Source organism: Grammomys surdaster, unplaced genomic scaffold (genome assembly GCF_004785775.1).
Source record: "Grammomys surdaster isolate TR1022 unplaced genomic scaffold, NIH_TR_1.0 169, whole genome shotgun sequence".
Taxonomy (NCBI): Eukaryota; Metazoa; Chordata; class Mammalia; order Rodentia; family Muridae; genus Grammomys; species Grammomys surdaster.
The window spans coordinates 11116501-11136512 of NW_021604617.1; the positions used below are offsets into that span (position 1 = coordinate 11116501).

At 47.3% G+C, this 20012-nt stretch overlaps 1 protein-coding gene across 1 annotated transcript in view; it reads right to left on the reverse strand.

The window, feature by feature from the left end:
- Positions 1-19758, reverse strand: part of Clic5 (chloride intracellular channel 5) — a 42041-nt gene extending 22283 nt beyond the window's left edge. The window contains exons 1-2 of the mRNA XM_028766701.1: positions 19559-19758; positions 12446-12552 (exon numbers count right to left, since the gene is read on the reverse strand). Coding sequence (XP_028622534.1) covers positions 12446-12552; positions 19559-19758 — 307 coding nt within the window. The remainder of the gene's footprint in view (positions 1-12445; positions 12553-19558) is intronic.
- Between the last annotated feature and the right edge of the window lie 254 nt (positions 19759-20012).

The window sequence follows — 20012 nt, forward strand, 5'->3', positions numbered from 1 at the left end:
GTTTCTTTAAGCTGTCATGTTAGCCTGGAACATGCTGTTCTTTCAACTTCTTGTTATAGGAGAAAAGCAAACTCCTGCTAAGACGTGCTAATAAACATTATGGAGAACGCCCAGGATGGGGCACAGTGCATAGTAACGCGTTTCACAGGTCTTGCTGAGTCAAAGAGAAGAAACATTTGCTTTAGCTCCTGTAGTCAGGTTTCTGTTACACAAAGCAAAACATACTCTTTATCGGTACATGGAGGCATTGGAATATCTGGTTGTTCTATTCTAGAACTCTGTACAGCTCCCGGGATGGAATGGAGCAGGAGGGCTATGTAGGGTATGTCCATGTATGTGTGCACTTATGAACATCCACACATACACATGCAGAGGCCAGACGGGGATGCTGGGAGCTCTATCACTTTCTGCTTTACTGCAGGCAGGCCAGCTGACCACGAAGCTCTCAGAATCCTCCTGTCTCCACTCCCCAGTGGTACAGGAATAGGCTCTTACAGCCATGCCTTTCTCTCTCTCACGTGGGTGGCTGAGGTTACAAACCGGGCACAGACAAATGCTCTAACCTATGGAGCCAGCTCCCTGCCTCCTTCTTAGTGGAACATGCTGATTGAGCATGTGCCCCAAGCCAGGGGCTGAGGTGGCCTCTGGGGCTGATCCTGAACAAGACACACCCTGCTCTGCAGAGCACCATCGGGGAGAGTAGCAGCACTCTGGTTACTTGAGAACCCTAAGCCTTACTTCTGGCCCATTGCTTCAGAATCTCCTTCATAGTTCCCCCAGTGAGGACACTTGTGCTAAAGATGCTAAAGTAGCAGGAGATGCTGGAATTATTCCTGCTATCCCCTCTCTGATGGCTCAGTGGTTAAGAGCAGTGACTGCTCTTCCAGAGGTCCTGAGTTCAATTCCCAGCAACCACATGGTGGCTCACAACCATCTGTAATGGGATCTGATGCCCTCTTCTGGTGTGTCTGAAGACACCTACAATGTGCTCATATATATAAAATAAATAAATAAGTCTTTAAAAGAAAAGATGACCATAGGAAGCAGAGCACGAGGTTGGCCCCAGAAGACAACTAGAGATAGAAACAGAGGAATGAAGGAATTTAAGTAAGCAGGGCTCACATGCCATTATTGTCCAGAGATTCAAAACCACTTTGTGTCTCTCTAAAAATGCACTGTCCCCAATGACGCTGTCCTACAAGGTCATTCAAAGCCACTTTCAACATGACTGGCTGAACACAGACGTAAGGACAGCAGTAATAGACATGCCAAAGTGGACAACAGGGAGCCCAAGGGGCCTCAACCCTGCAGCAGCAGGAACTACAGGCAAGTAAGGGTCGCTAACAAAGAGCAAAAGAAATAAGTCTTCCCTAGGGAAGATCACACCAAATGTATTGTGTCATCCTGAACATAAGTGAATGGAAGGATATTTTTTTTCTGTTTAAGTGAGTTCTACTTAACACAATTATTTAAGGAGGTATGTGAGGCCTTTGCTGGTGTGTGTGTGTGGTGGGGGAGGAGAGATAGATTGATAGATAGATAGATAGATAGATAGATAGATAGATAGATAGATAGATAGATAGATAAACAGACTGACTAAGAAACTTATTTGTAGACCACACAAATTTAAGAGCTCTGTCACACACGGTGAGGTCACACTAGCCACAGGTAAAGGAATGCACAAGTGTTGTGCAAATCTCTCATCTAACGTTCCTTTATTCCCTAGGTGTTGATGTGAGGCCAGACTAGGCCAGCAGAACTCTTTCTGGTCAGACAGCAGGAAATTCCTCCACACGAATGGTGTTGGTGGTCTGCACTCTACCATAGTCCAGGAGCCCACACAGCAAAACCTCACTAATGAATGAGCCCACCCACGCAGGACCCACCACCCCTCCCCTCCTCCCACCCCATTCAACACCCTCACACCGTGCTGGCTACCTTCCTCACTACCAAAGGATTCGTTTTTTGTTTCCGGAACAAACTTAGTTAAAATTAAAATCACAGAAGCCTTCTCAATGAGGAAACAACCAAACCAAAGACCTTCTGGAGGGAACCCCTGGGCAGCTCCTGGGAGGTGCCACAGGAAGTCAGGGGCTGAGGCCCTTTAGCTCTCAGCCTCAAAGACGTGGAAGAAAAGACTAAGGGTGTGGGGCCTGCCAAATCTTGGAGGTGGGTCCCACTGCGCTTGTGTTGTTTGTTTTTCCTTGCAAGAATGCTAATCAAAGCACAACTTTAACCTAACCAACCAACAAAATATCAGGAGCTGACAAGTGGTGAGCAGGCGGGTGGGGAATCCAGGGACAGGAGAGTTCCTTTTGTAGCCAACATATTTTTATTTTTTTGGAAGGAGAACCTTAATTGCTTTCTATGGAAGGTCTGACCACCCAGGAACCCAAAGATAACCAGCCCGCCCTCACCTCCACTCAGGGGCTTTTTTCAGCCTGGAGTCTGTGGTTCCAAATTGGTACCAAGTCTTGGTACCACACGATCTCTAGAGGTAGCAGCGACTATTCCCCCAGCATAATGAACATAGAGCCTCCAGACACAACCCTGCCTGATCCCTCAGGGCCACTTCACTGATATTCCAGCTATCTTGAAGTCCTCTCTTTTATCTCTTCTCCAGACCTTGGAGGTTAGGGGGCTGAGTGAGTAGGGGCTGGGCACAGGCCCTAGAAAAGCCAGGTTATCACACTGGGCCCAGGGTACGTGAAGATGCTGAGGGAATGGAGGAAGGGAAAATACTAAGTGCCTTGCTTTTGGTGTACTGAACACACACATACTATTTTTACTGTGGCTTGCCACATCCTGGGAAGAGGGGGAGTTCCGGGGGGTGGGGGGAGTCAAGCTGGCTTCTGTCCCCAACAGCAGTGTGCATTCATGACACTCTGGGGCAGGCACGGGCTATTTGATAATTAGGGACTCATTAGTTCTAAACTAACAGCCCTCCTGAGCGGCCCAAAACCTTTCCAATACTTCTCTGTTTTAGGTCAAACAAGTTTATAAAGATTCAGAGCAGTGATCCTGGAAGTGAGAGAGAAAGTGAGAGACAGACTGTGGGCTTCAGTTGCCAGCTTCCTCTGAGAGTCTGTCAGGCCTGGCATATCCTTCCCTAAATATGGAAGGTAGCTTGGAGACATGGCTTGCTTTGGGACTTCCAAGTCAAGACTGAAGGTCTTTGGAAGTCTGCAGATCCCCCAGCTTCTCCGGGACTAGTTTCTCTTCCTACCAGCAGAGGGCAGCACACGCCTCTCTATTAGTGGGAAAGGTCCACAGCACAGGGCAGCCACAGAAACCACCACCACAGCCATAGTTAGATGCTGGGAACTAAGAGTTCTGTGTGCAAGCAGGTGTTTAATTGAGGCAACAATGCTACAGGGGAAGGCATTTTTTTTCAACCTCCTTGTCACAGACGGGAATGAATGCAGGGAAATCAAGAGAACAGGCTACTGTAACCAGAAACTGCCTGAGACAGGAATGGACACATTCCAGAGCGAGCCCACTGCTCATTGCCCATATTTATGCTGTCCTAGGCTGAGATCCATCTTTACTTTTTTTGGATAGACAATTGCAGGCTAGGGAGGGGGAGTAAGAAGAAAAAATATTTTGTAACATAGCAAAAGGGCCTGAAGTTAATATTTCAGGATCCACAGGTAACGTTGCATTGAACACAGCCACATGTATTTTTGTTTGTGGATTGTCTGGAGTGCTCAGAGATCCCAAGGACCTTGCTGAGCAGAGCTAAGTGACGGTTTGTACAGTTTGTCCAATCCACAATATTTCCTATCTGCCCCTTCACAGGAAGGTCAAATCAGCCTTGACCTAATACTAGACAGAGTGCATGCAACCTGCACAGACATATGGGGCCAGAAAACGTGATGACATGGGCCTGGGGCTGCAGCAAAGCTTCATGGGCCTTCCAGAGAAACAAGAAGAGAAAGAATCAGGTTTGGGGTGCAGAGAGAACACAAGTAAACACAAGAGAGACAAAGAGGGTTCAGCCCAAAGTCAGGGCCAGAGCCAGGGCCTGCATGGAGTGAATATAGAAAATGTCGGCTAGCCTGGCTTGGAGTCACTGGGCCGGAAGGCAAAACATAGGAAGAAGAGCCAAAGAAAACAGAAACAGCAGCCCCTTGCTAGGTGTCTGTGGCTCAAGTCAAGAATGTTCGTTATTCTTATGGGAGCTTGGTTTGTTTTTATCTGCAGGGAGAACCAGGTTACACTGACCAGGAGCCTTATTTTTGCTTTGTCTACTTGGAAGTTTTGAACCATGCTAGTGGGCCACCATGCCTGTCAGGCATGCAGTCCTGGGTGCTGGTCCTGGTTTACACACACACACACACACACACACACACACACACAGGTACGCGCATGCGAGAGAGAGAGAGAGAGAGAGAGAGAGAGAGAGAGAGAGAGAGAGGGAGGGAGTGTGAGAGAGAGAGAGAGAGAGAGAGAGAGAGAGAAGGAGGGAGGGAGGGAGAGGGAGAGAGAGAGAGAGAGAGAGAGAGAGAGAGAGAGAGAGAGAACACATGTTCTATTTAATACACCTCTTCTGTTTATTCTTTTCTCACTTTCTTCCAGTGGATGGCGCTTTGCTATGAGGAACAAACAGACCTTCTAGAACAAATGGAGAATCCATCTTAAATAGAAAAGAAGGTCCCCAAGACAGAAAAACACAGGAGAAGAAATAAGAGAGAAGTAGAGACTGGAACAAGAGATGAGAAGGGGGAATTCAAATTGGGAAAACCTCATTCAGCCCAGAGATGTATGGTCAGAGAAAGCCAGTGGACTAAAGGCCCCAAACTGTAGGTGATTTATAGAGTCCACACTCAGAGGCTACAACTGGGAGTTTTTAGTCCCTTTTCAGGAAGAAAAGAGCCCTCTCCAAACCCCCAGAACTTTGTGGTATGTCCACAGAAACTGGGGACCAAAGACGGTGAATGTTAACTAGGGGGAACAGAACACCAGATTTTGGTTTTAGTCTGATGCAGACACATGCCCGTTCCTCGCCAGCTAGAAAGAAAATACACGAGAATCTGACCCTCTTCCCCAAAACAGGGATGGTAATTCTGGGCAGGAATGTTAACTGTAGCTGAAACATGATAGGGTTGGAAGGAATAAAAAGGGGACTCTCAAATGAGTTAATAGATACAGGGAATTAACCATGAGTGTTCCATCCCTTGCTAATTGCTTGGAATCCGCCATACGTTATGAGACATGAACTGTCCCCCGGGAACCAATAGGATTGAGGGACAAGGAAAAGAGAGGTTGTGAGGAACAGGAAAATGCGGCTGCCACGCCTAAATTACGGTGAGTAGCTAAAAGGAATCTGTGGAAGCCACGTGATTTGGCAGAGAGTCTCGGCTCTGTTCTGATGGCGAACAGAAAGCTGAGTGCTCAGAGGGAGAAGCCTGTATTGGCTTGGGAGATAGCAAGAAGCAGTGTATTGATTTGCCAAAGTAGAGTGTAAGAGAAACCCCTCCAGGGAAGAGGGGAATCCAGGGAGCCAAATTGAGGTCCCCAGCAGAATACATGCATACCTCTGCAGTGGGGACAGGCAGGGCTGCAGGGACTACTAAGCCTCTGCCTATCTTGGCTCATCTGGGGTTCCCTATGCCCCAGTGACATCTCCTAGGAGGGAGCAGAGGTGGGAGGAAAGAGTTGTTCACAGCAGCATCGAAGACAGAGATGACAGGGAAGCTGGACTCTGCCTTGTGGCCAGACACAATGCATAGGAGCAGTATTCAGGGTGACAGCAGACATTGCTCCCTACTGGGGACTTCAGAAATCACATAGGATGTGCCAAAGAGAAAACAGGAGCTTGTGTGCTTCTCAAGTCGTTCCACTTCAAGATTCTGGAGATCCCAATGCCAACCAAGTGGCATAGCTTTCCCGGAGATAGAAGAGGGCATGCGTGAGAGGAAGTGCAGGGCATCCCTGCAGCCTCCACAGCCACATCCGGTGGAGCCCTCCTTCTCCTTTCCTGAGATCACAAAACCTCTCTCTAGATTTCTGATTCTCTTCAATGACATCTCAGCATCTCCCCTACAAGAAAGGAAAATCCTGATTCTTCACTCACCCGGGGTCTCCCTGAGAAAGCAGTGGCACCCACGAGAAACACAGTTAAGAGAGACACAGAATTCCAGAATTGCTTATCAAGCAAGATGGTCTTGGGCACTATGTGATCTCCCACAGATAACCCTGGAATTTTCTCTTTCTCAAGCTTTCTGCTCTGCCCATGACCTCTCCTCCCTCTCCTTCTTTATAGGCTGGTCTTTTTGAAGCACACACACACACACACACACACACACACCCGCTGACCTTCCTCAAACAGGTTCCTTAGGTGTTGACTTTAGTGTTCCTTTTACTCCAGGACTTAATTCCCCAAACATATAATACATCAATACAATCCCCCCCCCAACAAGGTACAGTTGTCAGCCTTAGAAAAACAGGTCCACTAGGATGAGAACCCCTATTTCATAGGAATGAGTGTGGGATGCACACCCATTCTTGAGATTTTAAGAATGGAGAAACCAAGTCAACCCCATATGTAGTGAACCCAGGTTGTAGTGAGGAGTTGAATCTCACACAGCTCCTGGGCTCTGGAGTGTGTGAAACAATGTGTGTGCAGGTGTGCAGGCAACGTGACATCGTAATGGAGAACTGGGATGACACTAATGGGACTTATGGTGTCACAATGTGGCAGTGTCCTGATATGATAGAGTATTTAGATACTGTAATTTCCATTGTGGTGGCACAGTGAAGTAATGTGATGTCATACGGCTCCTGTCTCTTTCTAAAACCAGATAATGAGGGGGTGTTGGTGGAGACTGAAGGGTGAGGGTATGTCCTCAGCATCAGGTAATGAAGCAATATGTTTATGCACACCTGGATAAATGTAGAATCTCATGATCCATTCATGACAAAAACACAGGCCACTTGTGAGGGACTCAAAAAGAACCCTAAGAAAGAGTTGGGAGAGGCCAGAGGCAGAATCTGATCACGAGGACCAAGGGAAATCTGGATGTGGCAATGACAGGGACAAGAAGCAGTGCAGTAGCAGGTTCCCAAACAAAGCATAGAAGCATCAGGTGGCTGCAAGGGTGAGATCCAGACCATGCCAGTGGCAGTCTCGGTGTGGACACTCTGGGGGAACAGCAGCAACCTTCTCAAAATGAGGGGAAACCAGAGAGCTGGAGAGATAGCTCAGATGTTAGGAGTAGGTTAAGAGTACTTCCTGTTTATTACAGAAGACCCAGCTAGTTCTGCAATTCAAACTCAGGCTGGTAATCCCATATCTGCATAATTTCTAGCTCGAATGGACAGCTAGCTTGCTAATGGTAATAGCGTTTACCTGCCCTTGATAGCTTCAGAACCTAGTGTAGTGCCTGCCACATGAGACATGTTCTTTCTGAATGAGCTCAGAGTGGGTGCTGTTGCAGGCAATGTGTGGATGTGCACATGTGGAAGCCAGAACAGAATACTGGATGCTTACTTCTATTGCCTTCTGCTTTATTGACTTGCTTTATGGACTTTATTGAGTCTCTTGCTAAACTGGAACTTCACCTTTTTCATGTGGCTGACTGGCCAACAAGCTCCAAGGATCTGCCTGTCCCTGCCCCCAAAGCTGGGGTTCCAGGCCCATGATACAGATATGATCAGCTTTTTACATGGGGGGCTGAGGATTTGAACTCAGTTCCTGCTGCTTGTGGAGCAAGCACTCTTACCCACTGAACCATTTCCCCAGTCTTCACAGAATTTTGTCGAACGTCTCAGTTCCTGCTGCTTGTGGAGAAAGCACTCTTACCCACTGAACCATTTCCCCAGTCTTCACAGAATTTTGTCGAACGTCTAAATGAAATTAGACATTCAAAGTAATGGCCGATTCTCTTGCGTACAAGCCAGGATCATTTCTGGAGGATGAGGTCTGGCTTTTGGCAGTTGGGAGCCTGTGGGTGGTACCTATGTGTTTGCAGCATTGGTTTTCCTCAAACAGGACAAGGTAGGGCTGGATTAATGACCATTACTGTGTCTAAAGGAGGAAGGAGTCGGGCTCTGCTCAAGACAGGGGCAGGGGGCTCATGATAGTTCATTTCGTAAAGTGTTTTCTGCATAGTACTGAGGACCTGAGTTTGACCTCCCAATACTGAGCACAATGGCTTAGGGTGCCATGACATTACTTAGAAGCCAAACAGATTCTTGGAGCTCACTGGCCAGCAAACCGAGCCAAATGAGTGCATTTCAGGATAGCAAGAGATATTGTCTCAACAATGACCACAACAAAACCAAGGGAGATATGATCTGAAGAATGACTCCTGGGATCGATTTCCGGCCTCTGCATACATGTACACAAATGTACACATGTACAGCCTGCTGCCCACACATGTGTACCTTGACATGTCAGAAAGTGGGTGGAGTGATGGCTGTCAGAAAGCCTGGCACTGCAAGCCTGGAACTCTTAGAAGATAAAGAGAGTCATGGCCTGTCTTAGTTAGGGTTTTACTGCTGTGAACAAACACCATGACCAAGACAATTCTTGTAAAGCCAATATTTAATTAGGGCTGGCTTACAGGTTCAGAGGTTCAGTCCATTATCATCGAGGTGGGAACATGGCAGCATCCAGGCAGGCATGGTACAGGAGGAGCTGAGAGTTCTACATCTTCATGTGAAGGCTGCTAGAAGACTGACTTCCAGGTAGCTAGGGTGAGGGTCTTAAAGCTCACTCCCACAGTGACACACCTACTCCAACAAGGCTACACCTCCTAATAGTGCCACTACCTGGGCAAAGCATATACAAGCCATTGCATGGCCTTTCTCTTGGACCACGTAAACTATGAGCATAGAGCTGGCTTCGGAACATGGCTCTGAACGTAGTAGTAGGCTGTCTCTACAAGGAAGGCCAGCCTGCAAGAGCATAGGCCCCTACCTTGTGAAGCTAAGAACTTGTGGATTCTGCTTACCAAAACGATATAAGAGAGAAAGAAAGGAAAAATGAAAGGGGTAAAAAGCAGTGGTTAATTTCTAGTTACAGAGGACAGTGGGCTATCTCCGTGTGTGGCTAAGAAGAACAGAGCATGCGGGATGGGGGTGGAGGGGCAGCTATTGAGAAAGCAGACATGCCTGAGCTTTCAAATGTGCAAGTGAGTGAGGGGAAGGAGTCACAAGGGCAAAGCCCATTATGGGGAAAACCAGGCTGAAACAGAAGAAGAGAAACAGTGCAAATTGGAGAGGATTGAGTTTACAGGAAATCGACACTTGGCATTCTGTGGAAACTGCTGCTTTGGATTTAGACACAGCAGAACTGTAAATGTGGATACGGTGTAAATACCGTCCATAATTCAAAAAGCCTGGAAGCTTCAAATGAGATAATCTTTCTGAGATAAAAAGACATTGGAGAGCTCCAGTGTCAGAGCTCCAGAGCTGGTGGGGACAGGGGAAGAGAGAAATCCCAAGTCTTCTCCTTGGCTTCTGGGTCCTGGGACAGCAAAGTGACAATAACTGTTCTCTTCCAGGAATTTCTGAGGGCTCTGATATTTAATATTGATTGACAACTTGACTGGATTTAGAATTACCTAGAAGACAGACTTCTGGGCATGTCTGTGATGGTGTTTCCATAGAGGAAGGAAGCGCGACCCTGACATGTGTGGCAGTGCCTCATGGACTGGGGCCTGGGTTTAATAAAATGGATAAAGGAAAAAGGAAGTTGACCTCACCTTGCTTCTGACTGCAGATACACTATGAGCAGGGGCCTTGAGCCCCTGCCCCATGCCATCTGTCGAGATGGATGGTACCCTCAAATTGTGAGTCAAAATCAACCTTTCCTTTATTAAGAGTTGCTATTGATATCATTTGTCACTGCAGTCCAAAACTGCCTGTCACTGACTGTGTAAGTCTCCTTGGACTGATAGCAATAAAAAGCCCCCAGCTCGGTGACTTAAAATTATGGGACATCTCTCATAGTTCTGGAAGACAGACCATTTAGAAATTAAGCCTTTCCTTCCATTGTCCTGTTTCTGGAAAGCCTTGGCTGTGGCTGTGGCTGTGGCTGTGGCTGTGGCTGTGGCTGTGGCTGTGGCTGTGGCTGTGGCTGAGGCTGAGGCTGTGGCTGAGGCTGTGGCTGTGGCTGAGGCTGTGGCTGTGGCTGTGGCTGTGGCTGTGGCTGAGGCTGAGGCTGTGGCTGTGGCTGAGGCTGAGGCTGTGGCTGTGGCTGTGGCTGAGGCTGTGGCTGAGGCTGAGGCTGAGGCTGTGGCTGTGGCTGTGGCTGTGGCTGTGACTGAGGCTGTGGCTGTGGCTGTGGCTGAGGCTGTGGCTGTGGCTGTGGCTGAGGCTGTGGCTGTGGCTGTGGCTGTGGCTGAGGCTGAGGCTGTGGCTGTGGCTGAGGCTGTGGTTGTGACTGAGGCTAAGGTTGCCACACTCCACTTCTATTTCCACATGGCCATCCATCCCACGTCTTTCTGCCCTCTCATCTTTTTATGAAGACAGTACTCATTGGATTTAGGGACAACACTAAGTACACGATGATCTCTTCTTGAGATCCTTAGCTAATCTCATCTACAGAGACCTCATTTCCAAACATGATCATGTTCTGAGGTCCAGATGGGCAGGTGGATGCAGACACGCCTTTTGAGGGAAGGGGCATCATTCAACCAACTACAGCATCCAAACCATAATGAAGAGAGGTCACTAGTATGCTCAAAATATTTTCCACTTACTATATTGTCTCTTGTCTCTTTATAGGGCTTCTAACGTCCCTCTAGCCACTCTCATTGTCCATGGAATACAAATAGACACACAGACTGGCATTGCAGGTTCTAGCTTCTTCTCTTGACCTCTGGCCTTAGCCTTTTCCCAGCTTCCCAGCTCCCTATACTCTGTGACCTTAGATCTAGTTGAAATTTTTCTAGAAACATTCTTAGAGGATAAGCTCCTATCCGGGCACCTGCATAGGTGAGCTTCATAGGGTGAGCTTCTTCTGCTGCCTGTTAACCAGCTCTTTCCATTTCCTTCAGTTAAACCAGCCTCCTGTCTGCTGATTTGCCTGACTGCCACTTGGATCCCTCCCTCCTGCACTATTTGGCACAGGAGACTGTGGTCGCAGTGACCTGGTGCCTCACACTTTTGTCTTTCTGCCGTGGTAGACTGTGTTCTCAAACTGTAAGTCAATAAATCCTTCCTTCCACCCTGAACTCTGTCAAGGATCCCGTTGAACCTCCAGACTTTTGTCCTACACTTAGCACAAATGCATCTCACTAGCTGGGACAGGCATACTCCCTTCCAACTAAGCTGCTTCTTTCCTCACCTCCCTCTCTCTCTCTCTCTCTCTCTCTCTCTCTCTCTCTCTCTCTCTCTCTCTCTCTCTCTCTCTCTCTCTCTGACCCAAAACCACATTTGTTCTGAACTCCAAGACTATCTGGTATCTTCCTGTGGTCCACTGTGGATTATCAACTGGTCCGTTCATGAAGATTCATGGGGCATTTCCTCTGTTTTGTTTGGTCTCAGAGCCCAGGGATCTAGCCCATCCCCCCTCCCATCAAGGGAACAATGCTCTCCCCATCCTCCCCCATGCTCTCCCTTACCCCTTCCCTTTGAGGATCTCACAGCAACATTTCAGGTCCTGCATGCTCCCCTTCAGATACCTCAGCAAATCTTTAATGGAAGATGCTGTGCAAGGAACTGAAACATCTGTGAGCGTAAATGTGAGGTGCTGAGACCCCACCATAGGACAAGCAGGCCCTAGGTCTGCAGTTGATGGCAGGAAGGAAGGACCATGAAGAGGAGGGAGCCAGGCTTTCAGAAGTTCTTCCCTACCTCCCCACACTCAAGGCAAAGAGAGTACAAAGAATTAATTAGGTCTGTGGCGTTCACCAGATTTTGACTGTCCTTGCCCTCCTCATGCTTCTTGTCAGCCCTTGCAAAGCTTTTTGGGGACTACAAAGAAGTGGGAATATAGCCGGGCGGTGGTGGCGCATGCCTTTAATCCCAGCACTTGGGAGGCAGAGGCAGGCGGATTTCTGAGTTCGAGGCCAGCCTGGTCTACAGAGTGAGTTCCAGGACAGCCAGACTACACAGAGAAACCTTGTCTCGAAAAAACAAACAAACAAACAAACAAACAAACAAACAAAAGAAGTGGGAATATATGACACAAATGGGGTTACGTGTCTCGAGAAAATGCCCAGCACCAAAACTCTTCCCAGGCCATGCCTTCTGCTGTGCAATAAGGCCGTTTTCCAAAGCCAGCTAGGTCCTGCCTCTGAGTCATCAACAACACACTCTTTTCTCTCCTACTCTACAGGCAGCATGTCCTGCACCCTCCCTTCTGAGTCAGGAGGATGAGAGGGGGTGAGAAAATAACAAGAAGCTTCTCTGGTCTGATGCCATGGGCAAACCAGAAGTGCACCACTTGGCATGAGGCAGACCCCGCCCCAACATCCCTAGAAGGATCACTCACCAGCATTGTTCTGCTGTTTGGTGTTTTTGATGTAGGCTGAGAACTTGGAGAAGATGTCAATACCTGCAGTGTTAGATTCTCGGTGTCTTGCAGCCAGTTTGGGGTACCTGGAAGGGAAGTCACAGTTATCTACGAAGCTAGAGGAAAAAGACTCTTCAGTGGCCATCCTGTCTGCATCACAGGGAATGGCATATCCTTCTCTGGCTGAAGCTACCATCTTTTGGAATTTAACAGTCATCCCATGGGGAGGGTGGACACGCAACCCTCAGTCATAATCAAGGAAATCAGAGGCCAGTGAGGTGCTGAGAGACTTAACTAGAGTGATTCAGTCTGTTGGGCAAGGAACCAAGGTGCCACCCATAGACCTCTTCCTGGAACGGCAGAGGAGAGACAGCAACACAGGGATGGCCTCTGGGTCAGGTGGGGTTCCTGATATATCCCTTGAACTTATGAAACTGCCTGTCTACTCCACACACAATCTACACCACCACAGTCCTAGCTGCCCAGAGCTAGTGGATTCATGAGTCCTCAGCTCCAAGGCCCTAAATCATTTCTCCAAAGGAAGAGTGTTCCCTGTGTGCTTCTAAACTGTCTCTCTGATGCTTATTACATGTGTGGGGTAAGAGTAACTTAACCCTCAGGGCATGTGTTTTTTATCACTTGGATTTCCAAGTGTGGATGGAGATTTACAATGATCCCACTCCGTCCCTTGCACTGTTTATCATTTCGAAGTGGAAAAAAAAATGCAAGAGGTAGACCAGGCTTAGGATCCTTGGTGTTGAAACTGAATGAGGAGTAAGCTCACATGTGTGGAACTCCTTGGATTTACTTGACACCATCATCACATGAGTAATGCTAATTATTCATTGAATAAAGGAATTCTTAATATTCATTTAATCAAAGAATTCTTTTTCCAAGACCATTATGTACATGGCCAGGCAAACATGTGTATAAATGAGGGAGATGGACAATTTATCATTATTAACAAGTGTGGGGCTTTGTGATCTGGAGGGGAGAGTTTTACTGTATGTGTCTGAGTTGTTCTGTCTATTAATCAAAATTCTTTTCTTCAGATTTTATGTTTTTAACCACAATGAAGTCTTTAAGAATCATGTGCTGTGGGGTTTGTGAGATAGTCCAGCCAGTAAAGATGTCGAGAAAAGGCCTGAATTTGACTCCTACAATCTATGTCAGAAGGTGAGGATATTAGCATGCTGGTAATCCCAGGCCTGAAGCAGTGAGCCAGGGGGATCTCTGGGGTCCAATGGCCAGCATGAATAGACTAATTCATGAATTTTATACTGGGGAGACACAGGCTTGAAAGACAAGAGAAGAGGTGACACCTGAGGAACGCCACTCAGGTTGACCTTGGCCTCCATACACATATGCACACATGTGCACACACCTGCATGTGTGCACACATGCCCAGAAATCATTTGTTACTATTCTTTCACTTCTTCAATGATCTCATTAGCTAGGACTGTCCCACTCATGAAGCCATGGCAGGCTATCTGTTTTATTTTTGTGTTTGATTGATGGATGATTGATTTTGCCATGACAGGTTTAATATCAGAAATGCTGTCCTTGGAAAAGTCCTCAGGAATGTATTGGTCCCAGCTCTCCATCACAACCACAGGTACTTAGAAGGAGCTACTGCTCCCGTTTTATAGCAAAGGCTATTGGAGACCCAAGGTAAACAATCATTTAAGGACCTAAGAAACTGGCTTTGAGACTGTGAAGCAGTGTATGGCCTTCCTACTTGATGCTCTCGTGATGGGAAAACTACCTTGCACTGAGTGTTCTCAGTCACTGTGTTCTAGACATGGTCCTGAGCCTCCTAAGTAACTGTGTCTAATGTGTGAAGAAGAGTAGGCTTGATCTGGGAAGCATCTGTCTTAGCTTCTTATGTCCTGGCATTACAGATGGTTGCCTTGCCTGCCTGGCTTTTAAGTGGGCTCTGATGCTCTGAACTTTGGAATTCACACTTGGTGTGAGTTCCTCTCCTTCTCCATAATTCCTGCATCTTCACTTCACCAGCCACTCCGCAAGAGGCGGGTTGACTCACGCTTCTAACTATTCTGATCCTTAACTGTGCACCTAGCTGTCGTGACTATGCTTTTCAAGAATAAGAGCCTTGAAGTCTGGCTTATTCATGAAAGTCCATCTCTCCCAGTTTGTGGTTTAAGATCTAAGGTCACTCGTTGTACTTACAACTATACACCAGACAGCCACAGAACTGGTGGGAATTATTTCTCATTCTTTACCATTTAATGAGTCTTCCCTTTGTAAAGCATTGGGCTATGCAGGAGTGTCTTCTACACTGGCCCTGTAAGATCAACATTACAGCCCTCCATTTTGAGGTCTGGGTACATGTAGCCATTTGCTCCAAATCAAAAAAAAAAAAAAACATTCCTTCCTGGAGTGAGGAGGAAATCTCGTAAGATTCCAGAAGCTTGGGAGGTTACAGGATCCATAAAACTCCTCCCTAAGGTTACCTGGGGAAGAGTAAGTTCCTCAATGGAACTGGCCTCAAGTTGTGCAGAAGTTCCAGGATGCAGTGGTTACCCAGGAGTGATTTCATAAGTAGCAACCATATTTGGATTGACCTTTGAGTTTCCCATTCCCCTATAAATAATCCCAATAATCTCATTGGTTCACCAAGCTCCACTTTGGTGGAATCATTTCCCTGGCCTGCTGAGGGGCCTACCTGGGCTGAAAAGACATTTGCTCACATTGCCTCACAAAACATCACATAGCCCTTGTGAACCAAGATCAGAGAAGTACTTTTCTGATTGTTTTGTTTTAAATTCGCCTGTAGCAGCAACCATGCCCACTGACTGAACATCCATGAGCTTCTGTACATTTCCTAGCCAGCCACTCTGGAGTCACATGACTAGATTCAAGCCAATGGAATGGTGTGTGTGTGTGTGTGTGTGTGTGTGTGTGTGTGTGTGTGCGTGTGCGTGATGTAACTCCTCGTTGTTCTGGCCCTTGAAAGCACTGTGTGTGCCCTCCTTTTGTTTTTATCTGTTGTTGGAGTTGCTGTATGCACAGCTACAAGGTGGAGGAGAGCCACAGTATCCACTGAGACTCTGCCTAAGTGGCACATGCCCTTGCCGTGTCAGGCCACAGTGCCACATGTTACTACAGGAGCACACCATCTGGCAGCAGAGACCTGAAGCCAAGGCATGAACTTTAGAACCCAAGTTCAACCAGTGCAGCGTCATGTGGGAGCTTCTGAAACTGTCTCCACATGTCAGGGGGGCAGGAGAACACAATTCTGTTCTACTGATGTAAGAGATCTGTATACAGCATTTAAATATAAAACAACGTATTCTCAGTGCTTGGATTCTGAGCCTCAGTGTATGCCTGCCACCTGACTGATGCCACAGCACACCATGTAACCAGCCTGTTTTCGATTAGCCTCCGGGATTCTAATTTTTCTTCCTTCTATTATTTGTGTGTGCATGTGGTATGCTTGCATGCATGTTTTTGCATGTGGTGTGTGTGAGAGGGTGTTTACATATGTGTACATGCATACAGGAGGACCTTCGAAGTTGATGTTTGGAATCGTCCTTCATCAGACTGCACCTCCTTCTCATTTGCTGAGCTGGGGTCTCCCAGTCAAATCCAGAGCTCTCCAGTATGGTTAGTCTAGCTGTCCAGCTTGCTCTGGGGGATCCCCTACTTCTGCCTCCCAATGGCAAAATTACAGATAGGTTGCCATGCCCACTAGCAGTTACATGAGTTTCTAAACTCTGGTCTTAGTGCTTGCATGGCAAAACTTAAATGCTGAGTCATCTCACTGGTCCCCCACCCCCTGAATTCTTATCCTAACTTCTATGCCCCCCTCAGATTATTTTATAACAGCTAGCCTTGTGTAAAGTCCTCTGAGAAACTCATGCAGTCCCAGATTTGGGTCTGGAAGGGATCTTGGAGAACACTGGTTGGTATCAAACAAGAAAGGAGGGAGCCTTGTCTAAAGTCACGCAGGATGTAGAGTTGATGAGCATGCTTCTCTGTTCTGAATCCTAGCAACTCTGGTCATGGGATGGAGACCACAGGCAAGGGATAGGCATATCTCAATAAATAACTGTATGTGCTTTTAGACTTTCTTCCAGCACTAATGGGGCCAGTCCACAGAAAAGAAGGGTCTCATTTAGAAATTACTTGAGATTTCCTGCACTCTTCATCTTGACACCAAATGCTCTTTAGAACCAAATGTAATTTTTTTAAGTGTTGGAGTATTTGAATGTGATTTCTTCTCCTTTAAAAAACAAAGCTGAAAGAGAAAAATCTTAGCTCTCTGGAAGTTTTTTTTACAAACAGTGTCATGATAAGAAACACATGGCCTCCTTGCAACATCAAGAAACAGGGAGTTCTGCTGCCCCCTGGAGAAGCATAAGGCCGGTGACACTATTCCATGGGCCAGAGTTAATGGGGGGATTGACTAAGCTGGTGACTTGGGAACAGACTGGTAAGGACTCTGAGCCTGGAGCTGAGACATTGGCTTGGTGCTATTTACTGGTCTGTAACTAGAGCACTTGCCCCCACCTGATGGCCACAGAGACATCTGAGGACACTCTGTGAATAGCATCCTGAGCAGTTGATAATCTCCTTCCTTTAGGAGACCTCTAAAGTCTTTCATTTAATGAGCTTGAGGACCTGCTACCTAAATGGTCAGGTCACTAGCCTGGCAGAAGTGGCCTCCATCACACCTCCTACACTTAACTGATGTCCAGAAGAGACCCAGGCCGGAAACAGTGTGCTCAAAACCAATATAGCATGATGGAACAGGGTGGAAAATCTAGAAAGGCCCTGTATAACACTGCAAGACCCTGCTCGAACCGTGGGAACTTTACAACCTGATTAAAAAGACAATGGACCTGATAATGACTTTGTTCAAGAAGACTGTCCACAAAGTGTGAAATCTATGATCCCAGCATCTTTATGTCCCTTTCGTCTCATTGGGGACACAGACAGAGATGATGAGAGCTGGGGGGCTCGGCCAGCCTGAGTGTCAAGGACTAGGACAGGAAACAGTCTAGGATAGGGGGCGTTCTTTCACAGAGGAGGCCTGAAGCCAAGAGCAGAGATAGGAAGAGTCAAGATGACACATTTGTTCCCTGGCAGAGCAAGCAGTGTATTCCATCTATCAGCTTGGCAGAAGACCATGTGAACAGCCCTACCCCTCATCTGCGTTGCTTTCCTGTCCTCCTGGCCAGACTGTGTGGAAGTAGACACTCCTGAACGGGAGGATTTGTTCCAAGGAGACAACGTTCACCTATCCAGGCAACGTCAGGACTCTGTCCGAGTTAGTGAAAACAGGTTTTCATGTGGGGTTTGCAACTAGTACAAGCAACAAATGAGGTTGAGTCCCAGGAGAATAAGAAGGAGTGAGAAGTCAGCCCCTTTGGGACACGTCCATCCAAGAAGTTAGCTGGTGTTCTGTTCAAAGACGCACACGGCTTCTGGCTGTGGGCTGTCGGACCATGTGTGTGGCTGTGCTGTTGATTGAACTAGTTCCCTCATTGAAAGTCTATACCCAGCAGCTTCCAATGGGCTGTAGGCCACTTCCCTCTCAGTGTGAAAATGACCCGCTCTAACACAGTGGCAATGGATGTTCTTAAGGGAGCGTGTGTCCTTGCTTAGGGCTTTATCAGGGCAGTGCAGACAAGTAATCTTCCAACAGTAGGGCATCGTTGGTTACCATGGGCTGTCCCACTGTGCCAGGCTATAAAACAAAACTAAGGACAGCCCCTCCTCCCAGGTGCCAGGGCTGATGAGAGGGTGACGTGCCTCACAGAACTCGGTGCCTGACATAACCTGAGAGCTACATTTGCTGACAGGTAAACAGAACGTGGAGATAAACACAGAAAGATGACTGGTACTCCAACTCTCCTTACCTTACCTCTCTCCTCACTCCTCTCCCTTGGCTGAGCCCATCCTTCCATCTTGCCTAAACTGCCCCCTGTTAGCTCCTCCTACCCGATTCTGAACCAATAGTCTGTTTGCTATGGTTGTTTTCTTTTAGATAAGATCTCATGCACCCAAGGCTAGACAAAAATCTTATGTATCTCAGACAAGACAAAAAATATACATGTATCCCAGGCTAGTCTTGAACTTCCTACACTCCAAAGAGGAACTTCAAATTTCCTTGACTCTACCTTCTGAGTTCTGAGAATGCAGGCATGGGCCAAAACACTTGGCTTATGTGTTGCTGAGGATGGAACTCAGGGCTTTTCATGTGACAGATAAGCACCATGCCAACCAAGCTACATCCTCAACCCTTTACAAGGCTTCCTTTCCCAGCAGCCAGGGAAAGTCTTACAGCCGACTCTCCAGGTTGTCTGATAAAGATCTTCCCCTGACTATCTTGCAGCACTGAGCTCATACCTGACTCTGTCAACAATGCCAGGTCTCTGTTTAACAGTGAAGAATGGTCGTTTTAATCTCTGACTACTATATTCTGCAACGAATGATCTCAGACTCAGCCATCTTTAGACTGTGTCTCTTACCTACACTTGCTGTATCAGCAGTAGCTAATCTGTCCCTGTGAGAACTCTCAACTCCTGAACCTGCCAGGCCCAGTCAGTGTTTGTATGTTTATCTGTCACTTGCTCAGATTTATGGCTCCTGGTGTGGTCTCAGGCACCAGATGTCCCTTTCCTGGTTTGTTGTCATTATATCAGCCTTTTATGCTGTCACTGAAGATGGAGTTTGGAGTTTGCATCATCTCAAGTTTTTCAAGGTATAGTAAATTAAGAGTCAGGGAGAGAAAGAGAGAGAGAGAGAGAGAGAGAGAGAGAGAGAGAGAGGGAGAGAGAGAGGGAGGAGAGGGGAGAGGAAAAGGGGGTGGGAGGAAGGAAGAGAAGGAGGGGAGGAGAGAGAGAGAGAGAGAGAGATCTTCCCAAAGCCCCTAAAGTCACTCTGTATAGGAACTGACTGGCAATACCTATGGGTAACCGGCCTTAGTGCACCCACTTTGAGACTGGGATTCCATTTTTCTAAAAATAGAGCCCCTGCTTCAAACTGAAGCAGCCCCGTTGGAAATCTGCCTCCCACATCTAACTCTCTCCCTTTCTGAAGCTCTGCAAAGGATCAGCTCATTACTTCTCAGGGGTCAGCGTCTCCTCCAGAAACTCTTCAATCTTGTTGACATCTGTCTTCACATCCCCATTGAAGGTCAGGAAGGGCGGGTGTGTGCCAGGAGCCAGGTTGTGTAGATCGGCTGGTTTTCTGTGGAGAGAGTAAGATTCTGGTGATGGTGTGAACCAGGGGCCCTCCTGTTCTGAGAAGCCTATGACTTTCATTCTGGGATGGGGTTAATCAACATGCCAGTAGCAACCATTTGTTGCTACTAGGTGTAAGACAGTAGAAGCTGTAGAGGCTGTGTGGGCTTGTGATATGACACAGAAAACTCATTCAGGGGAGGAAAATGGCAAGGGGCCTCACAAGATGAAGCTGAACATAACAGAAAAGTCCAGAGAGGATCATGGTGAGGATCTAAATTAGCTTCTGGGTTTAACTTCACAGGGCTGTGCTTCCAGTTACTGAGCTCACTAAT